Here is a 21,211-nt window from a genome sequence, read left to right as displayed (position 1 = left end):
CAAATCCAGGCCGGTAGAGGGCTTTTCTTTGTGGAGTCTGAACCTTTTCCGTGTGTAAATTTTCTCCCAGTACACTGGATTCCTCCCACAATCCAAAGACATGCACTTAAGCTACCTCATGGTTTAAAATTGCCTCTAGGTGTGAATGTTTTTCAGATTTTGTGTGTTTATACGTTTTCCCTAAGATAAACCGGCAGCCTGTCTAAAGTTTCACCACTGTACATCACCTTCGTTGGCTTGAGCACCAATGCAACCCTTAGTAGAATAACAGTTTAGATGTTGGATGGATGGATAATCACCATGTGAGAATTTATACTAACATCCAAATAAAGCTCCAGCAACAATAAGATGCTAGGTTCTACTGGGTTCAGTGAGCTGTTATCACAGGTGGATGGAGAAGCTATATATCTAACAACACCTTCCTGTGAATCTAGAGCATCAGAGGTTTTGCTAAACTAACTTCGCCAACTGCAGCAGCAGAGTCGCTTCCTCCCTCTCTTTCAATTTTTCCTCGTCTTCACACATGATTTACCTGCACCATATTTATTCACATAGCTTCTGCTCAGCTCTCTCATGGCAGTGTCACTTAATCAAGCCATTTTCTCCTGCCCACTATACCCCACCCCCCCTTTTCCCTGTCTCTCTCCACCTGTCCTCTTCAGTAGTCTTTAATCCTCCTCCACCCATTTAATTCTGCCCTGACACTTTCAACCCATAAAGAAGAACCATGGTTGGGTGTAATAAATTCAAAATGGCAATTTCCACGTTGATGAACCATAGCACTTGCCATGGCACCATGTGTTACAGGTCAACAGTTGCTGAGGAAACTATTTTATTAAGATGAAGTTTAACTTAGATCACCTTCGAAGTTCTTCATAAAGGTGTCACCTCAAAGTTCTTAAGATGACTGAATGTGTCCTCGCCTCAGTCACCAGTCTGGCCCCAAGGAGATTATGGTGCATCTTGATAAATGACATACCCGTGATTAAATACACACAATCTTTTTCTTCAGTTTGAGGATAAATCTTAGCTTTAGTGAGAAAAGTCTGCACCCATTCACACTTCTCAGCATTATCATTATGTCACTGATGTGTTCCCTCAAACTCCTTTTAACCCAGATGTGAAATATTCATTCAAACAGGAGGAACCCTTTGTGATGGTGGCAGAAAACATTCTGGGGCAGCCTAAAAGATACAAGGGATTCTCGATTGATGTCCTTGATGCTCTCGCTAAGATCCTCGGGTTTAAATATGACATCTACCAAGTCGGAGATGGGAAGTACGGCTCAGCACTCCCCAACGGGTCCTGGAATGGCATGATTGGAGAACTCATCGGCAAGGTCGGTGTATCTCCTTTTTATCTCAGTCAGTCAAAATCATTTTTCTGGAGTCAGGCCACAGTGTCTTGTTTTGATAATGGAAGCACAATTATTCACTTCAGAAATGTGGAAAAGATCCGGGAAACTTTGCATGGGCCAACATGCACATCTACTAAATCGGTATTCTCCGGGGGGTTTCCTCAAGGGAAACTGATAACAGGACAAAGATTGAGAACTAGATAAAGGCTGTTATCGATCATAATGATAATGGGATATTAAATGCCCTTGAGAGAGGTTTGACATTAACTTGGTTTTATACTACCCAAGTCTAAACAAGCACATTTGCTTCATATATCTCATGAGAATTTGAGATGTTCTATTACCATATGGCACATGCACTAGGTCAGGAAATTAAAAGAAACACAGCACTTTTCGAAACACAAAATTAATACATCTCAGACTATGTAAAAACAATTATTAAATTTATATATATTTCAATTTATTGTGTTTTGTGATCTTTGCCTCCAACCTCCATTTACCTTATGGCTTGTTTGATGTTATAGTTGCTGTAGTTGTAGTGCTGCATTCACATCTTCTAGCAGAAGAAGGTAGTTCACTTCTTGGTAACTGGCCTCAGGGGCTCCAGGTGTCCATCTTAGCCATGATCTTTAATCTTTGGTCTATAATGTCTGATTGTGGGGAGGATGATTGTAATATCTCCCCACTGACCTGTCGTCCTGGCTCACCCTTGCCGTAGCATTTATGTTGTACCTCATCAATCTCCAGTTGTGACACCAGCTGTTTCTTGCAGATATTAGAGCACTGTGCTACTATTTGTTTTGGTGTCAGTCTAGATTTTCTTCTTCTAAGGGCCTTGTCCTAACCGGGAATCAAACCCATCTATATCTAACACTTTAAGTAAAACACGTTTTGTTGTTTAAGAAGAAATTAATAGTTGCTAATGTGGGAACCCTCTTCATCCACAGCGTGCCGACTTGGCCATATCAGCAATCACCATCACCCCAGAGCGTGAGAGTGTGGTGGATTTCAGCAAACGCTACCTGGACTATTCAGTGGGAATTCTTATGCGTAAGCCAGAGGAAAAGATCAACATTTTTTCTTTACTAGCGCCGTTTGATCTGGCAGTGTGGGCATGCATCGCCGCAGCCATCCCAGTAGTGGGCATCATGATCTTCCTGCTCAGGCGCATACAGGCGGTGCGTTGCCAGAACAGCGCAGGAGGACATCCACCGCCTTCTGTCTCTACATCACTTCAGAGCGCCATCTGGATAGTCTACGGTGCTTTTGTGCAACAAGGTGGGTAATACAGTTCAAGTCTGGCCACCACAACCTGCTAGCGCAATGGTTGTCATGCATTGGAGGACCAAGGCTAGGCAGGTTTTCATTACCTACATCTTACTAGTTATCACTTCTATGTAGGCAGGTGTTTCCACTTATAAAGTTAACGTCATTGTTGGACAAATGAAAACCTGCTTGCCTGAACACCAGGCAGCAACCGTACAGTTCTTGAAGGTGAAAAACCTAAATCTAAGCAGACAAAAGAGAAATTAAAAACACAAAACAACTTGAAAGGACTAAGACCTGAAGATTAAAAAGTCCAATCTATTGACAAAAAAAAAAAAAAAAAACACTAGGCACATGTGGACATCTATATACAATAAATGCTGATTCAGTCAGTCAGTTTGAAGCTTAATGCCACCCTAGCATTATGCCTCAAGGTGCTCTTGTCAAGGACAACATCCCATCTTTAGGTCTGGTGGGGATCCAGGTATTTCCGGTTTGGATAAATGACTACTTCAGCAGCTGATGTTAAAGCCTGAACTGCATCTATCAAAGTCTGGCACACTGCCTGTGAGCCTTTTTAACCCAGCACTCACTATATTTCAAGAGCAGCTAAATTCCACGTCTTTTCTCTCCTCCTCTGGCTCGTGCTCTTGTGTTGCCACTTTTTGTTCCAGCCAAATGCATTGCATTTTTCTCTGGAGATGACGTAGGTCACTTTGATATGAATCTGATGGCTGATGTAGTGTGCTGTTGTCTAAGAGCATAAACTTGGCAGCCATATCCCAACCGCCATGATTTCATAATGATATGCTGACACTTGGCTGGCTTTTGTTATATGTTCAGTGAAGATTAAACTATCCACCCACAGACACAGAATTTCCTCACTGCCTTATTCAAACAGCAATGTCCCTCTTTTGTTCTATAAAGAGTTCGGGGAGAGGTAGGATATAATCTGAGACTGTCTAGGAGAACCGATCAAAAAAAAAAAAAAGAAATCACTTTCCTCACGATTAGGAAGTTTAATCAATTTATTTCAAAGATGAAAGCGAAGGCACCACAGTGGACCTTTGCAGCAAGTCCAGGAAGTTTCAAGATGCACATTTCACATGTGATGACCTTAAAAAAAATGAAAAAAAAGTCAGTCAAAGCCATATGTAATAAAAATGACTGATGCTGGAGTGCTATGCATCTGACAAGGCCTTCAGCTTTTTTTTCCCCAAGCTGTCCTGAGGGCGCAGCTGTGGTGATTGTGACACTTTCAGACAAATATGTTTTCATTACATTTCACACTCCTGAATCTTTCAGATGACATTTCTGTGGCTTTACTCTTCAAAATTAGAATGTGTTTTTGTGATTTTTATTTTTTCCTTCTTGGGCTTCATAAGCTGTTTTTGGTCTTTTAAAAAGAAAATGAGGAAAGTTAAGGATTAAAGGCACAAAGAAAAAAAATATTAAAAGCACAAGAAGAAGAATGAATATTAGTGAGTACTATGCTCTGAAAAAAAGGATTGGGATGCTTAATAGAGTATAAGGGCATGCATGGTTTAAGTACACTTAGCCCATGTGAAAATGAGTGATGAAAACATACTATAATTACCCAAAATAATCATCCATACAGTTGACTGTTCCAGTGTCAAATGCAAATATTATCTCTGTGAGAAATTATAGCTTGTAGCAGCTTTAACACCAATGGTGTGTGATTAGAGTACCCACTAATCACTAATTAATCCACCCATATGTTTACATTTAAAAGTATGTAATTGTTATTGCCAAAAACAGGGATCAAGCAGAGTGTAAAAACATGGTTAATAGAACTGCTGTACAAACTCACTACTTATGCCGTTTTATCATTATAAAAATTGAGAGAAGATACTTTTAGCATTCCTTAGGCTATAGTATAGTATCTAAACAATCTGTTTACTCACCAGACACAATGTAGGTGTTTGTTTTCTTTTCAAGTTCACCTAAAAGCTTGTTAAAAATGCAGGAAATAATCCAAGTCACTCAAAACATACGGTATGGAAATAAAAAATAAAAAAAAAAGCCCATAAGTTCTTGGCTCTCTCATATTATGAAAACTAATTAAAACAGTAAAATAAGGCCACTCTCAGAAGACTCTGATAATAAAACACACCTACACATATTAGAGACATTACAACTTCTTTACTTCCACATCATGTGTTAAATACAAAAATGTGTTGCTTAAATGGGACTACAGTTTGTTTTGGCAGTAACCTAGAGATAAAATGTAGTTTTATTAGATCCCATGTGAAGATGATGTAAAGGCGAAGATGACAGTGTGGGTCTCTGTATGCAGTTTTTTAGAGATACATTTTCATGCCTGCACCTCCACAGGTAGTGATTCCATCCTGGGATCGATGGCTCTGCGTATCGTCATGGGCAGCTGGTGGCTCTTCACCCTCATCGTGTGTTCGTCCTACACAGCAAACCTGGCTGCTTACCTCACTGTGTCACGCATGGACAATGCGGTCCGGTAAGATACAACTATCACACCTGCAGTGAACAGCAGAAACACATAAATTACACTCGCAGAAATTATTTATTTCCTTATCATTTGTGCTGTAAATTGGATTTAATTTTTTTTAATGTTTGGCATGTCAGTATACTTTATTGTCAATTGCCTAAGCAACCGCTTAGGCAATTGTATTTTTATGTGACAATAACTGGCCACTTTATTAGCTGCATGTGTACAATCCAATGCGATCCAGTACAGCAGCTCTGCCTTGAATTCTACTTTTACAAGGTTATAATCTGTTGGTTTCTCAGCTACCATGTTTATATAAATGAGTGGGTCACAACAAATTTTAATATACATTGTAGTGCACGGCAGTATGACTCCGCCACCGGCTATAAGAAATTATAACCTTGTAAAATGAAAAAAACAGTGGTAGGAGTTTATGAAGTAGCATGTATGATAATTTGTGTCATTAAGAATTATTTTTGTAACACTAAGAATTATCTCAAAGTATGATCACAATTAGTGTACCTGCTCTACGAGGGATGAACTGACAGACTTTCTTTACTTGGGCAAAATATACTCACTTAAGATTTATTGTGGCTTTGTCTGCATTCATTTGATATAATATAGACGTTGATAGAATATAAAATATAGCATACATGTATATACCAACAGCCATGGTAAATTAATAGTCTCTTCGCCATCTCATCATGGCCTGCCACGAAGATTTTAGTAATTTTACTGACCTGTTTAATCACAGAAGGTTTTAGTAGTTTTATAGGAAATTAAGCAGAAAGATTCTCTCATCACTCAAGCTGCCACAGGGTCATGATTCAGTATCAATGTGTATTATAACACCTGGCAGCGTAACATCACCTGCTGTAGGCTGTAATATTCTCTACTCCTATCTCATATCTCAGTGACTGTCATCACCCTGACCCTCTGACATATTATTCATGCACTATTCTGCTTTAAAAAGACGTTTTTAGCGTCCAGGTTCATGCAGCCTGAACTATTCCCTGTTTGTTTGTCACAGTACATCACTGCAGGTCTGGTAAAGAAGCAATTTTATGCAACTTTTGGGTTTGTATTTTTATTCTGGAGCTCTACTGATAGTTGTAGATGACTTACAACTGTAATGGGCCTTTTTGCAGTTCCTCTTCTGACCCGCTGTCTGAAACAGTTTTTAAGATACTGCTTTCCCTACCAGTGAGCCAAGCCACAATCAAAACACAGTGACTGAGCACCACCCCATTCTTCTGCTGGCGCCAGAGGCTACATAAACAAACTTTAACATAGTTTTACTTTTATAATCTAGCCATAAATATACATATACACCAACAGAGTAACGAAGTGAACATTACTAGTAGTTATAGTAACATATAAATAGTACTAATACTAGCCCCTTAAAATACTTGTTTCTAGCACCACTCTCCCAGATTTATTTTTATTTTCCTCAAACTTGTGATCCTAAGCCACAACTGCCACAACTGCCACTGGCTCAAGTGATGTTATTTGAGGCAATTAATGTGATTTGGAGCAGCTTCCTCTGGAGCCACTAAAGGGTTTATACTACTTTTCACCACATAGACCCCAGCACCTGCAGACTTTAAAATTTCATATCAAAGTTTGTACATGTTTTCATGTAAACAGTTTGTGTATTGGCCTTGAATGTTATGTGTGAGAACCTTCTGTTGTGCAGTAGTTTTATAACAGAAAGCCAGAGTAAAACCAGGTTTTCTGGGTTGTGTTTCACCAGTAAAGAAAAAAAGAAAAAGCAGCCTCATTCAAAATCACATTAAAGCCTAACATCTATAGTTTTTCACAAAGATCCATGGAAAAACGCTAAATGAGAGATTGCATTAAGTTACTGAAGCTAATGGAACAGAAACTAGGCTGGACGTGATAAGTGTTGCAGCTCAGACTGAAGGTTCATTTGTGTGCATGTCTCATCAGCTGCACTTGGCACAGAGTGTTTGGTCTGTCTGCTTTTCTGTAATTTTTGACCTGCTGCCTAACAGCTAGCCTGTCCTCAGTCCAAATGTTATTTGTCAGTGAATCCAATTTGGTGTTCAGTCTCTCCCCAAAGAATGAGCAGAGAGGCATTTGATTGCATTGGGGCTGTCTTGTCTTGAACAAATAGCCACATGTGGACATGTGAGGAGAGGGTGCGAATGTTAAGCAGCACACATCTCACCTGTGAAAAGACTGTGTGTGTGCGTGTGTGTTAAGATGGGCAGTTACAGGTGCATTAATCTTGTAGTACATTTGCTATAGTTTGGAGAACAGAATAAACCTAAATTGTTACTGTGCAGTATTTAAAAGTAAGAGAAAGTACACTGTGACCAGATTTAAATTGGAACAATCAAAGCACACGGTGTACATGTGCTCATCAATGGTTCTCAATACTTGGGATTCACATTCTTGTTAACCTAAATTAACTGTGTAGTAAATCTTAAAACAGTGTTCAGTGTTTTTAATAAACACTGAACTGAAAGATTAAATGTTCTGATGATATAAGCCTCAACATGAGGGTATAGAATTTTAGACCATTTGTGGCTGAACCATTTTTTTTTGTTAATTATTGGAATATTTTAATTCATTCTTGCAATTTCAAGTAGGCGTAATGGTTTCGACCAGTATAAGCTTTGTTAGGAGATAACCCTTTTTGTCCATTGCTTTCCTGACATGCATGTGCTCCTTTCTTCTTAAATTGCACAGTATGGACTTTAATTTAGTATTTTATTCTAACAGCAGAGTGTTCAAATTAACTCTGCTGCTCCGTTTGCCAATTACTTAATCTGAGTAAATACTAAATGTAAAACTGCACATTAGTAAATCTTCCACCTGATAGCTAAACTTAAGTTGTGTTACTACATAGTAATACTGAGGACAGGTTGACGTACACTTAATATATAATATAAATGTTATTAATAAATGTTTCCTAAATAATAAAACAACATTTTTATAGCTGGGTTCACATCTGAGGAGCAAAATGCAGGGAAGTGAAAAGTTTTTATTGTTTCGAATTATTTAAGATCTGACCTTGAGACCTAGTTATTTGACTCAATCAAAGAATTGTCCACCTCAACTCCCTTTAAAATTGCTTGTGTTTCTCAACTCAACCTAATGTTTTTTCAATATGCTTAAAGACACTCGGGGTCCTACCATTAGCCGCAATCAACCTGGGCACAACAATTTAATTTCAATTTAATGAATGTTTATCAGAATTATTTTTTCCCCTCCTGAAGAAATTTACCTCCTTTGAGGGAGGCAATTGCTTTTGCATCATCATAGAATCACTGGAGGACAGATGGCACAGGATATTTACACAGTAAATTTGGTCTTTTATGAGGGGCTATTGACACCTTCCTTATTGTATTAGGGGACAGGAAGGGTTTTTGCAGCTCCTGCAGGGAGAGTGTATGTAACACACTCAGTGGGCAGGATACAGAATAAGAATTTTCAGCATTTTTATTTATTTTTTTACAGGAAATACAAGCTTCATTTTTGTGAAAGGCATTGCAAGAAGGATGAATAGGATTACATGTGGCAATGCCTTTACTGGAATGATTACACTGCCCTAAAGCCAGGTTTGGTGCTGCCTGGGAGTCATTGTGGTTGGTTGGTTCAGGGCTGTCTGAACTGCAGACAAAAACTTTGAGAATTGTAATGCTATATTACAAAAGGCAGTTGAGACAGCCAGGCAATATCCAAGGCTTTATTTACACCAGGTGACCAGTGACACACTATAAATTGCCTTATAGAGAGGGCTGGATATCCCCAAATATGGAGATATTAAATTTGTTCCTTGCTCTGAAAATGTTTGTCGTCAATCAGCATTGACAGTTTGTCCTCCAGCATTAATTCAGAGAAAGTTTCTGCCATGAGATGACTTGACTTTTAACACTAGATTCTTCACTTGAAAAAAATGTGTGTGTTTCTAAATGCCGGGGAAGGGGTGTGCATGATACATTAATTTGGCATAATGGGAACAATTATCAACTTCATCTCTTTCAACACTACATGGCTTTTCCACCTTTTGTTTGCTCTCTGTGTAAATTAGCCTTCACTGCCTACACCTTGGGACACACGTGACAGTGTTCTTAATTTCAATTATATAATATAAAAAAAAGGAAAAAAAAGTATTTCAGTTTTCTTGTCCGGAAATTGTGAGCGAGTAAAATGAGTTACTCTTTTTTTCCCCTCTAGGACTTCATAAAGATTCATACAACAGTAGTTAGGTGAACTCTATTTATACATCTAGATACAACCATGGCCAACTGCGCAGCTACCCATTCAGCCTTTTGCAAAATGCTTTGATTTCAAACGCTTTAAAGGAAATTATACATTCATTGTTCTCTTCTGTACAACACTCCATGGCAGAGATGGTGGATTGTAAAGCCATTATAGATAATAAGCTGACTGGTTTGGATTTTTCTGTATTGATCATGAATCAGAGGAATAGTGTGTTGCATTGCTTTGGGAAACAAAAGGCAAACAAGGAAAAATACTCAATATGCGTTACTATATCTGTACTTTTAAAATATTTATAATTTTTCCTGTTAATACAAAAAGTTTTACCTCTTCTATTCATTCCATTTTTTTCCAGCTGGTGAATCTAAATATTTCTATCTTTGATTCAGCTCAGATCTAAAGTTGCTTGTGTAAAACTGCTGTTGGACAAAATGATTTTTACTTGGACTAAAGCTTGCAGTATAATCTGACAGAAAAAAGCTGGAGACCATGAAATGTCTAATCAGTTGCTTCTGTCTCTATCTCTTGCTTTTTTCCCCTAACAACCACTGCTACACTATATAGGCTTATAATTAAATGGTTGAATTAGTCCAACATCATCATGTTGAGATAAGCTATTCTATCCCCTCACTTTTTAGGAAACCACAGAAAAGAACATCTGAGTTATATAAACATTCTGGTGCTACTTTAATGCGGATTTTTCTAAAGAAATGTAGCAAATACACAGGGCAGGCATGTCAAATATATCAGCCCAACACCAGCTAAGGAAATGGGTAATCTTCTGGGTAGATTGCCATTCAAATTACATTGGAGGCAAACTATAATTATAATGACATTGGCATTTAGCAAAAATGATGGTGTACAAAATTGGCAATTATCATTACATATAAAATACAGCTGCTGCAAGGAGCCTCATTTCTTATTGCCCGCACAGCATCTGCATAATAGATATTTCAGTCAGAAGAGACAAGTTTACAATATAAAGTATTGTTTATATAAAGTAGATTAGAATTGGGTGCAGACTCTATTAGGGGTTAATGTCCAGTCATAAGGAAGAACTGCATAATCAGTCAGAAACAAAACCCCCAAACCCAGTCCTCGTTACTCTGGATGCTGGATGCAGTCACAGTGCTGGTAATTCTGGGGAAAGTAGCAGTCGGGGAAGTGTTGGAATCAAATCAGAAGCAGCAGGCAGAGCGCTACAGGTGCAGCTAATTTGGCTGATAAAGAACATGGTGATTAGTGATTTGCTCCAGTGTGCATAGGAGATGAGGTGGTACTAGGCTGACTGGATGGAGTGAGTTAAAGCTTGAATTGTAAATTGAGGTAAAATTCTCAATATGACGAAACCGAGGTGAAGTATTGAATGGAGGAGCAGAGAAGCATTTCCTAAGTCACCGATTTCTGGCATCATATGTGTAAAAAAATAAAATCCGGTTATTTTATAAGCCGACATATTGTAAACAGTAACAGCTGAGTTGGCAGCAAATGTGTAGAGGCCATCCATGTGGAAAAAAATGCTGTATGAGAGAGTAACACTCTCACTGTACAGTATATAAGAAATATAATGTTGGAAAAGTGAAGACTCAGTAGGCAATCTTACATGTAAACAAAGTGGATCCTACGTACCAAAAACACTGAACTGAACACAACACTGAATTATGATGTTATCACAAACATCATGATTCCTGTTTTCTTCATGATATAATATTTTCCTGCAAAGTCTGTGTAAAGAAAAACTTGATCCACTGTGTGATTTATTTCCAGCTAGCTTTGTATCCAGTCTTGTTAACTAAGATGCTAATGTGACCCTACCTATAGGTCGTTCCAGGACTTGTCCAAGCAGGTGGATCTGGTCTACGGAACAGTGAGGGACTCTGCCGTGTACGAGCATTTCCGGGCCAAAGGCACCAACCCCCTTGAGCAGGACAACACGTTTGCTGAGCTCTGGAAGATCATCAACAAGAACAATGGCTTTGAGAACTCTGTCTCCAGCCCATCAGAGGGAATCAAGAAGGTCAGCATTTGATTTGGTCCTCAATAAAAACAATGTTTCTGTAGGCTTCTTTTAAACAGGCTATTCCAACAAAACCAAACAACCTTCCTAAATAGTGAAGACTTTAGATTTAATCAAATCAGTTCATTGTAATAAATATTTAACAGATATTTCAGTTCAGTATAAAATCCAAGTATAATATTAGCTGTTATTTACCAAAATAGAAGCAGACAAGGAAGGCGTTCCCTTTTCTTCCAGCAACTGTAAATACATATAAATAAATGACGTGAAAATTAGAAATCCATCTTCAGCTTGTTGAGAAATGAATACTGTGAAACATAAGCTCAGCCTTGAAGATAATTAACTAGCTTTCTGCAGTCACACGATCAGGTAGGAACAAACTGTAAGTTAGTTCATTAATTTCCATCACTGGTTCATGGAGGCATGTGAGCAAAGCGATATTTTTAATCTGTTGAATTGTGAGAGTTTTAATTATTATTACAAACTCAGTGTGCTGTGGAATTAATATCTTATAGCATTTTCTTCTCTCTCCATCATAAAAACACACAAAGAGCAGATTGAAGAATAATTCACAATTAAACAAATTATAGTGGAGTCTAGGCATATGTCATTAAACCGCTTTGTTTTTGAGCAGCTAATTGCATACAGTGTGCTTAGGCCAGCTGCACAGATATATGCATCAATGGAAAACAACCATTTTCTGTTTTAGAAGGCATTTTATTCACAGTTACTGGATTACTACATGGTTCTTTATACAAACTACTGCATGTTTCTCGTTCTGACCTCACATTTATAGTTGGATGGTGATGGTGTTCTCCAGTACGTGTTTATTTATTAAAGGTGAGTGAACGTGAGAGCCCTGTGCATAGTCCTAATGAGATGTGAGATGAAAAGGTTGTTAGCTGTATTTGCTGAAAGCACAGTCTTACTCTGGAGGGGGAAAAAAGGCCACAGAAATGCGTACAAAAACGGAAAATAAATAAATAAATAAATAAGGGATTTCAGACAGATCTTCAGCTGCAGTTGTTCTACATATTCTCCACAATGTGTGCTTGAGGCTACAGCACAGAATTGTGTGTCTAAAAATATGCCACACAAAGATAAATGCAAAGCTTGAAGAGAGGAAAAAAAAGAGAGCAACAATTTTCATCATCTTTGTAAGGAAATCTAATGTTATGCATGGTATCCATTGTTTACAAAATATTTATGCTAATTTCTGTGCAAATATTTTGCATGGTGACTGAGCTCTTGTTTGTTCTACTCATTGCTCTCCTACAGTGGAAAAGTCGGAGCTCCGTTTCTCTGTTTGTTCTACTCATTGCTTTCCCACAGTCAAGTCTTCTGCTGTGCCACCGTGTTGATAGAAGAGTGGCACGGATAAGTTAGAAGTGTTAGAGTGGCTTCATTAATGCCAAATGGTCTCCAACAACTTGTTCAGTATCTTCATACGTTTCTGTACAGGGGTTATCCAAATTAATAACATTTATTTTTAATGTATTCAATCATTGGGATTCTAGGGAGTCCTTTACTCTCCAGGATAGTAAGTTACTTACTTCTTACAAAGGTTTAAAAGCGGCATTAATCCATTTTGGTTTTAAATTACCATCCGTCTTCTTACCCTGTATTGTAGGCTCTACGGTGTCCAGCTAGCTGTGAATTTGGGGCTGTACAGACACATTACCAATCTCAGCTGCACAGGAAAATAAAAAAAAAAACAAAAACATGTTAGTTCTGTTCCTCCCTTTGCTCCAAAATTAATTTATTATCATATATCTACGTGGAAAGCTTCAAAGTTATACCCGACATGATAATATGCTTATTTTAATGAATTAACTTCTTGAGAATAGGCCAAGAAGAGGTATATGATTCTATCTTTAAATAAAGTATTTAACTTGATTCATAATTCGAAGATATAGAATGAATCAGTTACAGTACGCGACTCTAGGTATGTGACCTAGGAATTTCATTAACTTGTCACCATAGTAGAGATTATATCTAAAGTATGTTTGAAGTATCAAGGAGGATAATAATTAAAAGTCAGAATCTGCTTTTTTTTTTTTTTTTTTTTTACATTTAGTTTATTTTACAGCCACAGCATCCTTGGTTTGAGTCTGACTGTTTGTTGGCCGTCATTCTTTCTCTTCCTCTCATTTTTCACTAGACTTCAAATGTAAAAAAATATTTTGTATATGATACAATTTTGCCTTAATAAGGGAAATAAAACTGGTTTCTAAGCTTTAGTTAGTTAAACAAGGCTTTTTTCTGAATTTCCAGGCAAAGCGAGAGTCATATGCGTTTCTGTGGGACATGGCGGTGGTGGAGTACGCTGCTCTGACAGATGACGACTGCACACTGATTGTAGCAGGAAACGGCATGAGCACCAGGGGCTATGGCATGGCCCTCCAGCATGGAAGCCCTTACAGAGATCTCTTCTCTCAGAAGTACGTACATTATTTCTGCTTGCTTAGATTTAGTCCAAGTTTAAGAATTGGTGTTTTACAACTGTGCATTTGGTTTTACTTTAAAACTAATAGTAATTTTGGCCTGACTGAGGCTTTTTTGTTAAACATGATCATGATTTTAGATCTTATGTAACATATATTAAGTATAAAGCATTCATTATCATTATCATTATTATAACCAACAACAGATCTCACAAACGAATTATCAGAAATCAAACCGCAATTAACTCATTTCCATATAACTGCTGACTGACATCTACATTGTATAAAAGTGTAGAGGATCAATATTACAATCTAATCATTACTCCTTACAGTAACAGCATATTTACAGAGACAGCATATTTAAAAATTTCAATCCATACTATTTGCATTTGTTTACTACATTTTCTTCGAGTCAGATAACAAATCTTTCCAATGCAGTTCAACATGACTGAAATTTATAGCAGGTCAGCAAACTTCGATAGAATTTAAATTCGTCAGAGAGCCCAGATAGCAAAGTGCTTCCGGCACATGCCATGTAAACACGGCATCCCCCATTTAAGTCCCACTGACTGCTGCATGTCACAACCCCTTCTCCTGTGTTTCTCCTGTGTTTCCTGTCTGCCTCTTTTCTAATAGCCATCAAATGGAAGCAAAAATGTCCAACAGATCTATTTAAAAAAATGTATTCAGGACAGACACTATGTGAAATGAGAAGACTGATCACCTTGTAAGCTACAGCATCTTGGTAAAAGAGCTCACATACATCACTTGAAGAAAAAGATGTGAATATTGTGCAAATGTGTATAAATGACAATGTCAAAATCTTTGGCAGCTGTGTATACATGTACATGTGTGACGATGACTTTTTGCTCTGAATGAACGTTCAGGCTTATGCGCAAACACACATTTGCCAGTCACTGTTGAAGAGGTTGAATAATGACTGTGAAGGAAGCTAACCGCTCCAATGGGACAGATTCACTGTCTTGTCTCTGTTTGTACTCAGCCGTCATCATTCTCCGGCACAATATCCATCCATTCCTCTCAGCTCCCTGTATGCAAACTAATGGGCTGACTGTAGTATTTGATCATCTTTGTTTTCACGCTTACACAATTTGAGATGCAACCAATTAATCTTTCCTGTGATTGTTTTTGCCTCGTCTACATGGAACTGGTCTTATAGCGTCGTCATTGTTATGTTCAACTGTAGCATTTTAAGAGCGCTTTAGCCACTACAGGTCTTCAGTGAGACATCAATGTTAATTCAGTATTATAATGTTTTTGGATTAGTTCTTATTAGGTATGTCATGACCTGCACATTATTGTGCAATCAACATTCAGAACATATTTCCTAATTTTCCTTCGTGTTTATCTATGAAAATCATTTAATGTTATATTCTCTTCTCTGCTGTCTTTGTAATTTGATTAGCCAGTGTTTAACATAAGCACAACTCGTGCTGTTAGAGGCTTCACTGGTTCACTGGTGTTATTGCATGAAAATGTGCACCTGGAGTAAGTTAAAGAACGACTTTCTCCTCCACAGGATTTTGGAGCTTCAGGAAAAAGGGGACCTCGATATCCTGAAGCAGAAATGGTGGCCAAAGAAAGGCCGCTGTGACCTGCAGAGCCACGCAGATGCCCAGCCAGAGGGACGGGCGCTGCATCTCCACAGCTTTGCGGGCGTGTTTTGCATCTTGGCTGCAGGGCTGTTGTTGGCCCTCCTAGTGGCTGCACTGGAGACTTGGTGGAACAGCAACCACTGCAGGAGAGAGCAGACCAAAGAGGTGACCACTGACAACTCGTCGGGCCAGGGCCCAGGCCCAAGCCTGCTAACCCAGAATCGGGCCATGGTGGCCACCACGGGTCCCCCTGCCCCTCCAAGGCCCCGGTCGAGACCCAGACCCCCGGGCCCCCCGGTCCTGCCCAGAGATGCCACTGCCACACTCTACTTTATGGATCCAGCAGGCGCTGACGCCAGCCCCGATTTAGTAGAGCTGCAGTACACCCAGTTATAATAGGTGTGCCCCTGATGATAGTCCAGACATCATGTGATCAATCTACTCATTCCTTCTCATGTTGGGAGAGAGGTTGGGGTGCTTTGCTAGGGACTTTTCCAAGGCTCAATCACACTTACTGTGATTCTCTCTCTTATTCTGACATTTTAAAGCATTAAGAGCCTACATTTTGGGCTACAATGATAACAGTAAAAATACATTCAAAACCACATACAACCAAATTGTACTTCTGAGTCAATAAGTGCTTCAGTTGTACAATAGCTCTCTTTAGCTAATCCATTCAAGTCTTAAATGCTTTAGAGCTCTAACTTCATCTTGCTGCTGTCGACTGGGCAGCCCCTCTGCATGAGGCGTCCAGACAACTAAGGCTTGACATGGATCCCTAAACTAAAGTGTGAGCAAAAGCAGATAGTAAAGAATCTCAGCCTTGACCTGCCTGTTTGACTTGACAGTCCAACAATCCAATAAGAAGGCCACACATTTAAGAACCAGTCCTGTCCTGAAAAGAGATACAGCAAATCAAACTCCACCAGCGCTGGTTTTTGGTGCCGACTGAAGTTTGAGGTACTGCTGTTGATTTCTATTTCAGTCTTTGTGCAACTGCTCTCATAATAACCACATACTGCTGTCATGTGAGATTCACAACAAACATCACCGTCTCATTATTTATAAAAAGCATGTTAGATGTGTTATTTGTAATTACGCGCCAGTAAACTGTTTTTCCACCCACATCATTTGAGCTTCACTCTGCAAGCTTGAAATATTATTATTAGTAGAGTTAGTAGTTTGAAGTTACTTTCGAACAGTAAAATGTTTCAAAAGCTATGTAGAAACCTGCAGCTTAATTCAGTGTTCATCTATATTTCTAAATATGATGTGAATCAATTAGTTGTTTAGCAGTTTTGATTAATGTTTTTTTAAATGTTACAACTTGCTGCATTTTACACAATTTTAACCCACAGTAAATTGAATATATATTTAAGTTTTAGCATCACGTATAATCAAGGACATCGTTGTGGACAAAATAAGCTCACCTAAATGTTAAAATAAATTCACCACAGCTGCTGTTCTGGAAAGGAAATATGTTATTTTGTTTAATTTTTAATATTATATGTATATACATATATACATGCATACATGCACACATTCACAGTATGTGGATACTATGACAGCCATTTCTAACAAAACCTACTGTAAGCCTGGACACATTCTGCAAGGGCTGGACAATAAGGCATAAAATATGGGAATATAATTGAGTTTGGGTTTTTTTTATAGCACACTATTGCAATTTATTGTGATTTTTTTTTCCAAACATTGCTTTTCTTCTGCATTAGTCCCTGCAAACAAGCTATAAATGATAGAAAGCCCAGCATTGATACCCTCATCATAGAAACTGCTCTTTCATACAGCCATTCTGTTCTTAATTTAATCTTCTTTTATCCTTTTTTCTTCCTTAGCTCTCCAGACACATCAGTACAACACCTGCTCCTGTTGCACATCCTCTCATCCAAAACCCAAATAATTCATAAGTCAAACGACCAACAGACTGTTTCACTTTGACATTAATGTCGTCTGTAGCTCATCAATGTCAGGGATGGCTTCTGCTGAGGCCATTTTCATTATGACTATCGGCACCAAAGCTAAAGTAGTTTGTGTCTAGTAGTTTGTGCACTTCTCTCACTTCATAAAGTGAGAGCCTTCAGGGAAGCCTTCAAAATAAAGCCTGTGAGGATGCTTCGAAGTATTTGAATATGTAGCAAAGACAAAAAAAAACTGCAGCTTTTGAAAATCACATTCTGTTAAAGAGCAATATGAGGCTGACAATTAATTGTTCAGTGTTACTAGGAAATGATAATTACAGAAACTTCACAGTAACAGTGATAAACTGATCGTCCAGTTCGACCAGAGGATTTGGACTACACAGCTGCTAAGTCAATCCATTTGTATTAGCATTCACAGCAGCAACATTTAATTCTTTCCACCATTAGCGCTAACATGTACAGTAATCATGCATGTATTATGGAGAACTGGATGCCTGCTTTAAAGATGGAGCATACGAACCAACAAAGTTTTCTAGCTTTAGGGTTTTGTATTAGGTTTTCCCTTCCACTGCAGCTGCTGAAGTGGGCTGCAAGCAGTCAGGTCTGTTCATTGTGGTCTATGGGGAAAATGCTTTTAGGGCACAGGTAGATTTTTTTATTGTAGTATCACAAGTGTCCCCAGGAAGCAATTGGCAGAGAGCTGAATGGCAGCACAGTATCCAGCTCTCTAATTACATCCATGAATGAACAGAATACCAAAACGCACCTTTGGAGATGTAGTACTTCAAACATTTATAGCAACACCTTTTATTTAACCACACCTGACGATTTAAAGGTGTAGCCAAAAGCTGGTGATACTTAAATACACTTATCCCTTCATCCACAGTAGTAATACTCACTACTGGGGCAATAGCTGATTATCACTTAAACATCGTTGTGTAATCAAACTAAATACAACCAGATGAGCGTAAAACACAACAGAATGCAAAGCAAGGAAATGCAGTAGTGACTCCAGGCTATCACTATACTCTCACTACAATCCCCAGCAGCTTTAGCCAACAGCACAGCAACAATGTGACATCACATTTGCAAACCAGCAAAGTTGGCTGAAAGTCTGTGGCATATTAGCTCCAGACTCTGCTAAACTCTCCATCTGCTACCTGTCACCACAACAACATACATACAGCCAAATGTCACAACTCTACTCTCATCACTCGGGCAGGAGTGGCATAGCTCTTTGATGTAATCTAAGACAAGTATTTTCCAAAATGTTGAACTAATTTATTTTCCAATTAGTAGTGAATTGCAATTATATGTCAATGTCTGGATTCAAAGGGGACCATTTTGGTTATGTATCATCTAGAATCTCCTGCAGGTGAAGAAATTGCAGTCTGGAAAGGGTTTCTGGTCCATTGACATATAATGACATAAGCACTTCACCACAAGGGAGACAGGACAGAGAAAGAGACTGGGACGAGGCCAAAACGTGGTCTGATTTACTCCAATATGCCGTATTGGTCATTGGCTGTGCAAGGGCAAAGGGGCAGGGCATGGGACCGTGCAGGGGCAGATTGTAGCCGTTTCAATTGTCATCTCATCCCATGGTCTCTCCTGTTATTTGCCTTTTTGTTTTGTCTGTCTTCGGTGATGCATGATGATAAAATACTGTTGAGGAGAGCAGGATGTAGCCAAAAATGAGCACGGTAACATCTAAACAACAATGTGGGATAAAGAATTATGTGTTCTTTATTTGAGCACATACATTTGGCCTTTCCCTCTCCTCTCCCATGTCTGTTGTCTCATTGATGTCTGTTGTCTCATTGATGTCTGTTTTTTTTTTGGGGGGGGGGGGGCTTATTATTATTTTAATTTAGATTACGTCAGTTAACTGACATTAACAACTTTGTCTTCATTTAATTTTTTATTGTCTCGCCAAGTCAGAGTCATTAGATTTGTGCATTGGAGCCTGTCTTGCTAACAGCTGATGCTCTTCATGCAAGAGTCACCTCCTGCACATGTGTGGTCACCTAATTGTGGAGAAAATTTAAACGCTTTTGCATGAAGAGACATCCTTATTTAAGTTCATTTCAGAAGTGGAGACTTTACCGTTTTACACCAGTGTTTTAAGGTACCATCTCTATTGATGTGAGATGCTCAGAAAATTCTAGTGTAGTAGTTTGTACTGTATTAGGGTTTCCTGAGTGAAGCAGTAAAACAGCATGAGTTTAGCATTAATAGCTATTTGTTAGACTGCATTGTACTAATTACTGGTCTTGATGGTGAAATGACTATTATAACCTTTCTTCCTGACGTCTTTCATCCTCTCTTCATCCCATTCCATCTGTTGACCTCATCACTGCACCTTTATTTTCGCTTATTCTTTGTCACACCCCTGTTTAATTACATTCATGCTCTCCCTTCCATTAAAACCTCTTTGCACCATCCTTTCTCCTCACTACTTTTATTCTACACACACTCTTTGGCTCTGTCTTTCCATCTATCTTTAGGACAAAGAGATGAACCTGGAACAGGTCCACCAGCGTTTGAACAGCCTCCTGGACGAGGACCTGGCACACAAACAGCTTCCGGGCCAGTCAATCGAGATCTCTGCCCTGGACATTGGCAGCATGCAGCCCAGTCAGTCTCTAGAGGCCTTGTCTGCTCGGGACTACCCAGGCCATCGGGGGCCACCACCACTCTCTGTGACCACCTTCCTCCAGGAGAGTCACGGGGCAGGAAGGACACTGGGTGCAGTCCCTGGCAGGACCTTGCCCCTGCCCTTGAGCAGTGCCACCATGCCCTCTATCCGCTGCAAACACAGGGCGCCAAACGGGGGGCTCTTCCGGCAGAGTCCAGTCAAGACACCCATGCCAATGTCCTACCAACCAGTACCAGGAGGACCCATCCCAGAAATCAATGAGCCCAGCCACGGGACATCCATCTGAGCACGTCAAACATTCACAGACACTCAAGCTCAAACTCAACAGTGGAGAGCTGGACAGAGTGCTAAACAGCGTGAAGACATATATATATATATATAAAACACTAAAACAGATTTTTATTACGAGAGATGACGAGTCAGTGGGACGACACGACAAGACACTGACACATGTACATACTGTGAGTACAAAGAGAGAGAAGCAACATTAAAAGTGTATTTTGAATATTCAACAGTTCGGTTTAAAAAAAAAAAAAGTTTTTTTCAAAAAAAATGACTGAATGGCTTTGTAAATTTTGTTCTTAATGAATAAAAGTGACAATTCTTTGTGGTTGTTTTCTAAGTGCCAAGTTCAAAGATGTTTTCTTTCAGATCAAAATTAACTGAATGTACTGTGAGAATTCATGATAAAGTTACATTTCACACTTCAAAGACGTTGGAAGAATTGATTTGTTTCATATAAAATAAAATAAAAAGTATTCTACAAAAAATGTGTGTGCTTGAAAACATTCAGAGTACTAGTGTCATGCTGTCATTGTATCTGTGACGAAAGAGAAATGAGCCTCGAACATTTAGCTCATTCTTCAGTTCTACAATTAGTGCAATAATTACATCACATTATTATAGGTTGTTATGCTTCTTTAAAAAAAAGAACATTTAAGTTTTTAAATAATTCTACTTGCAATTCACTCATTTTTCATTTATTACAACTTATTGGGACTTGGTGCACTATCAATAGCTCATTGCATTTCCTTCCCATTAGCCGTTCCATTTTGATTTCTAGAATATCTTCTGAACAGTGCTTTTGGCTTATTACTAGTGTGGTTTCCTGATAGTTTACGGACTCATGCAAACACATTTTCATGTTACTGTCATAAATTTCCTCTTACTTTTCTTGTG

At 38.8% G+C, this 21,211-nt stretch overlaps 1 protein-coding gene across 1 annotated transcript in view; it reads left to right on the top strand.

Annotated features, from left to right (window-relative positions):
* Positions 1–20,653, top strand: part of grid1a (glutamate receptor, ionotropic, delta 1a) — a 180,933-nt gene extending 160,280 nt beyond the window's left edge. Inside the window, exons 10-16 of the mRNA XM_026353981.1 lie at positions 1,142–1,339; positions 2,305–2,635; positions 4,979–5,117; positions 11,181–11,376; positions 13,651–13,817; positions 15,361–15,601; positions 19,881–20,653. Of these exons, the coding sequence (XP_026209766.1) occupies positions 1,142–1,339; positions 2,305–2,635; positions 4,979–5,117; positions 11,181–11,376; positions 13,651–13,817; positions 15,361–15,601; positions 19,881–20,318 (1,710 nt within the window). The 3' untranslated portion in view covers positions 20,319–20,653. The remainder of the gene's footprint in view (positions 1–1,141; positions 1,340–2,304; positions 2,636–4,978; positions 5,118–11,180; positions 11,377–13,650; positions 13,818–15,360; positions 15,602–19,880) is intronic.
* Positions 20,654–21,211: the final 558 nt, after the last annotated feature.

The sequence above is a fragment of the Anabas testudineus genome, chromosome 15, assembly GCF_900324465.2.
Source record: "Anabas testudineus chromosome 15, fAnaTes1.2, whole genome shotgun sequence".
Taxonomy (NCBI): domain Eukaryota; kingdom Metazoa; phylum Chordata; class Actinopteri; order Anabantiformes; family Anabantidae; genus Anabas; species Anabas testudineus.
This window is presented reverse-complemented; position numbering and strand designations above follow the sequence as displayed.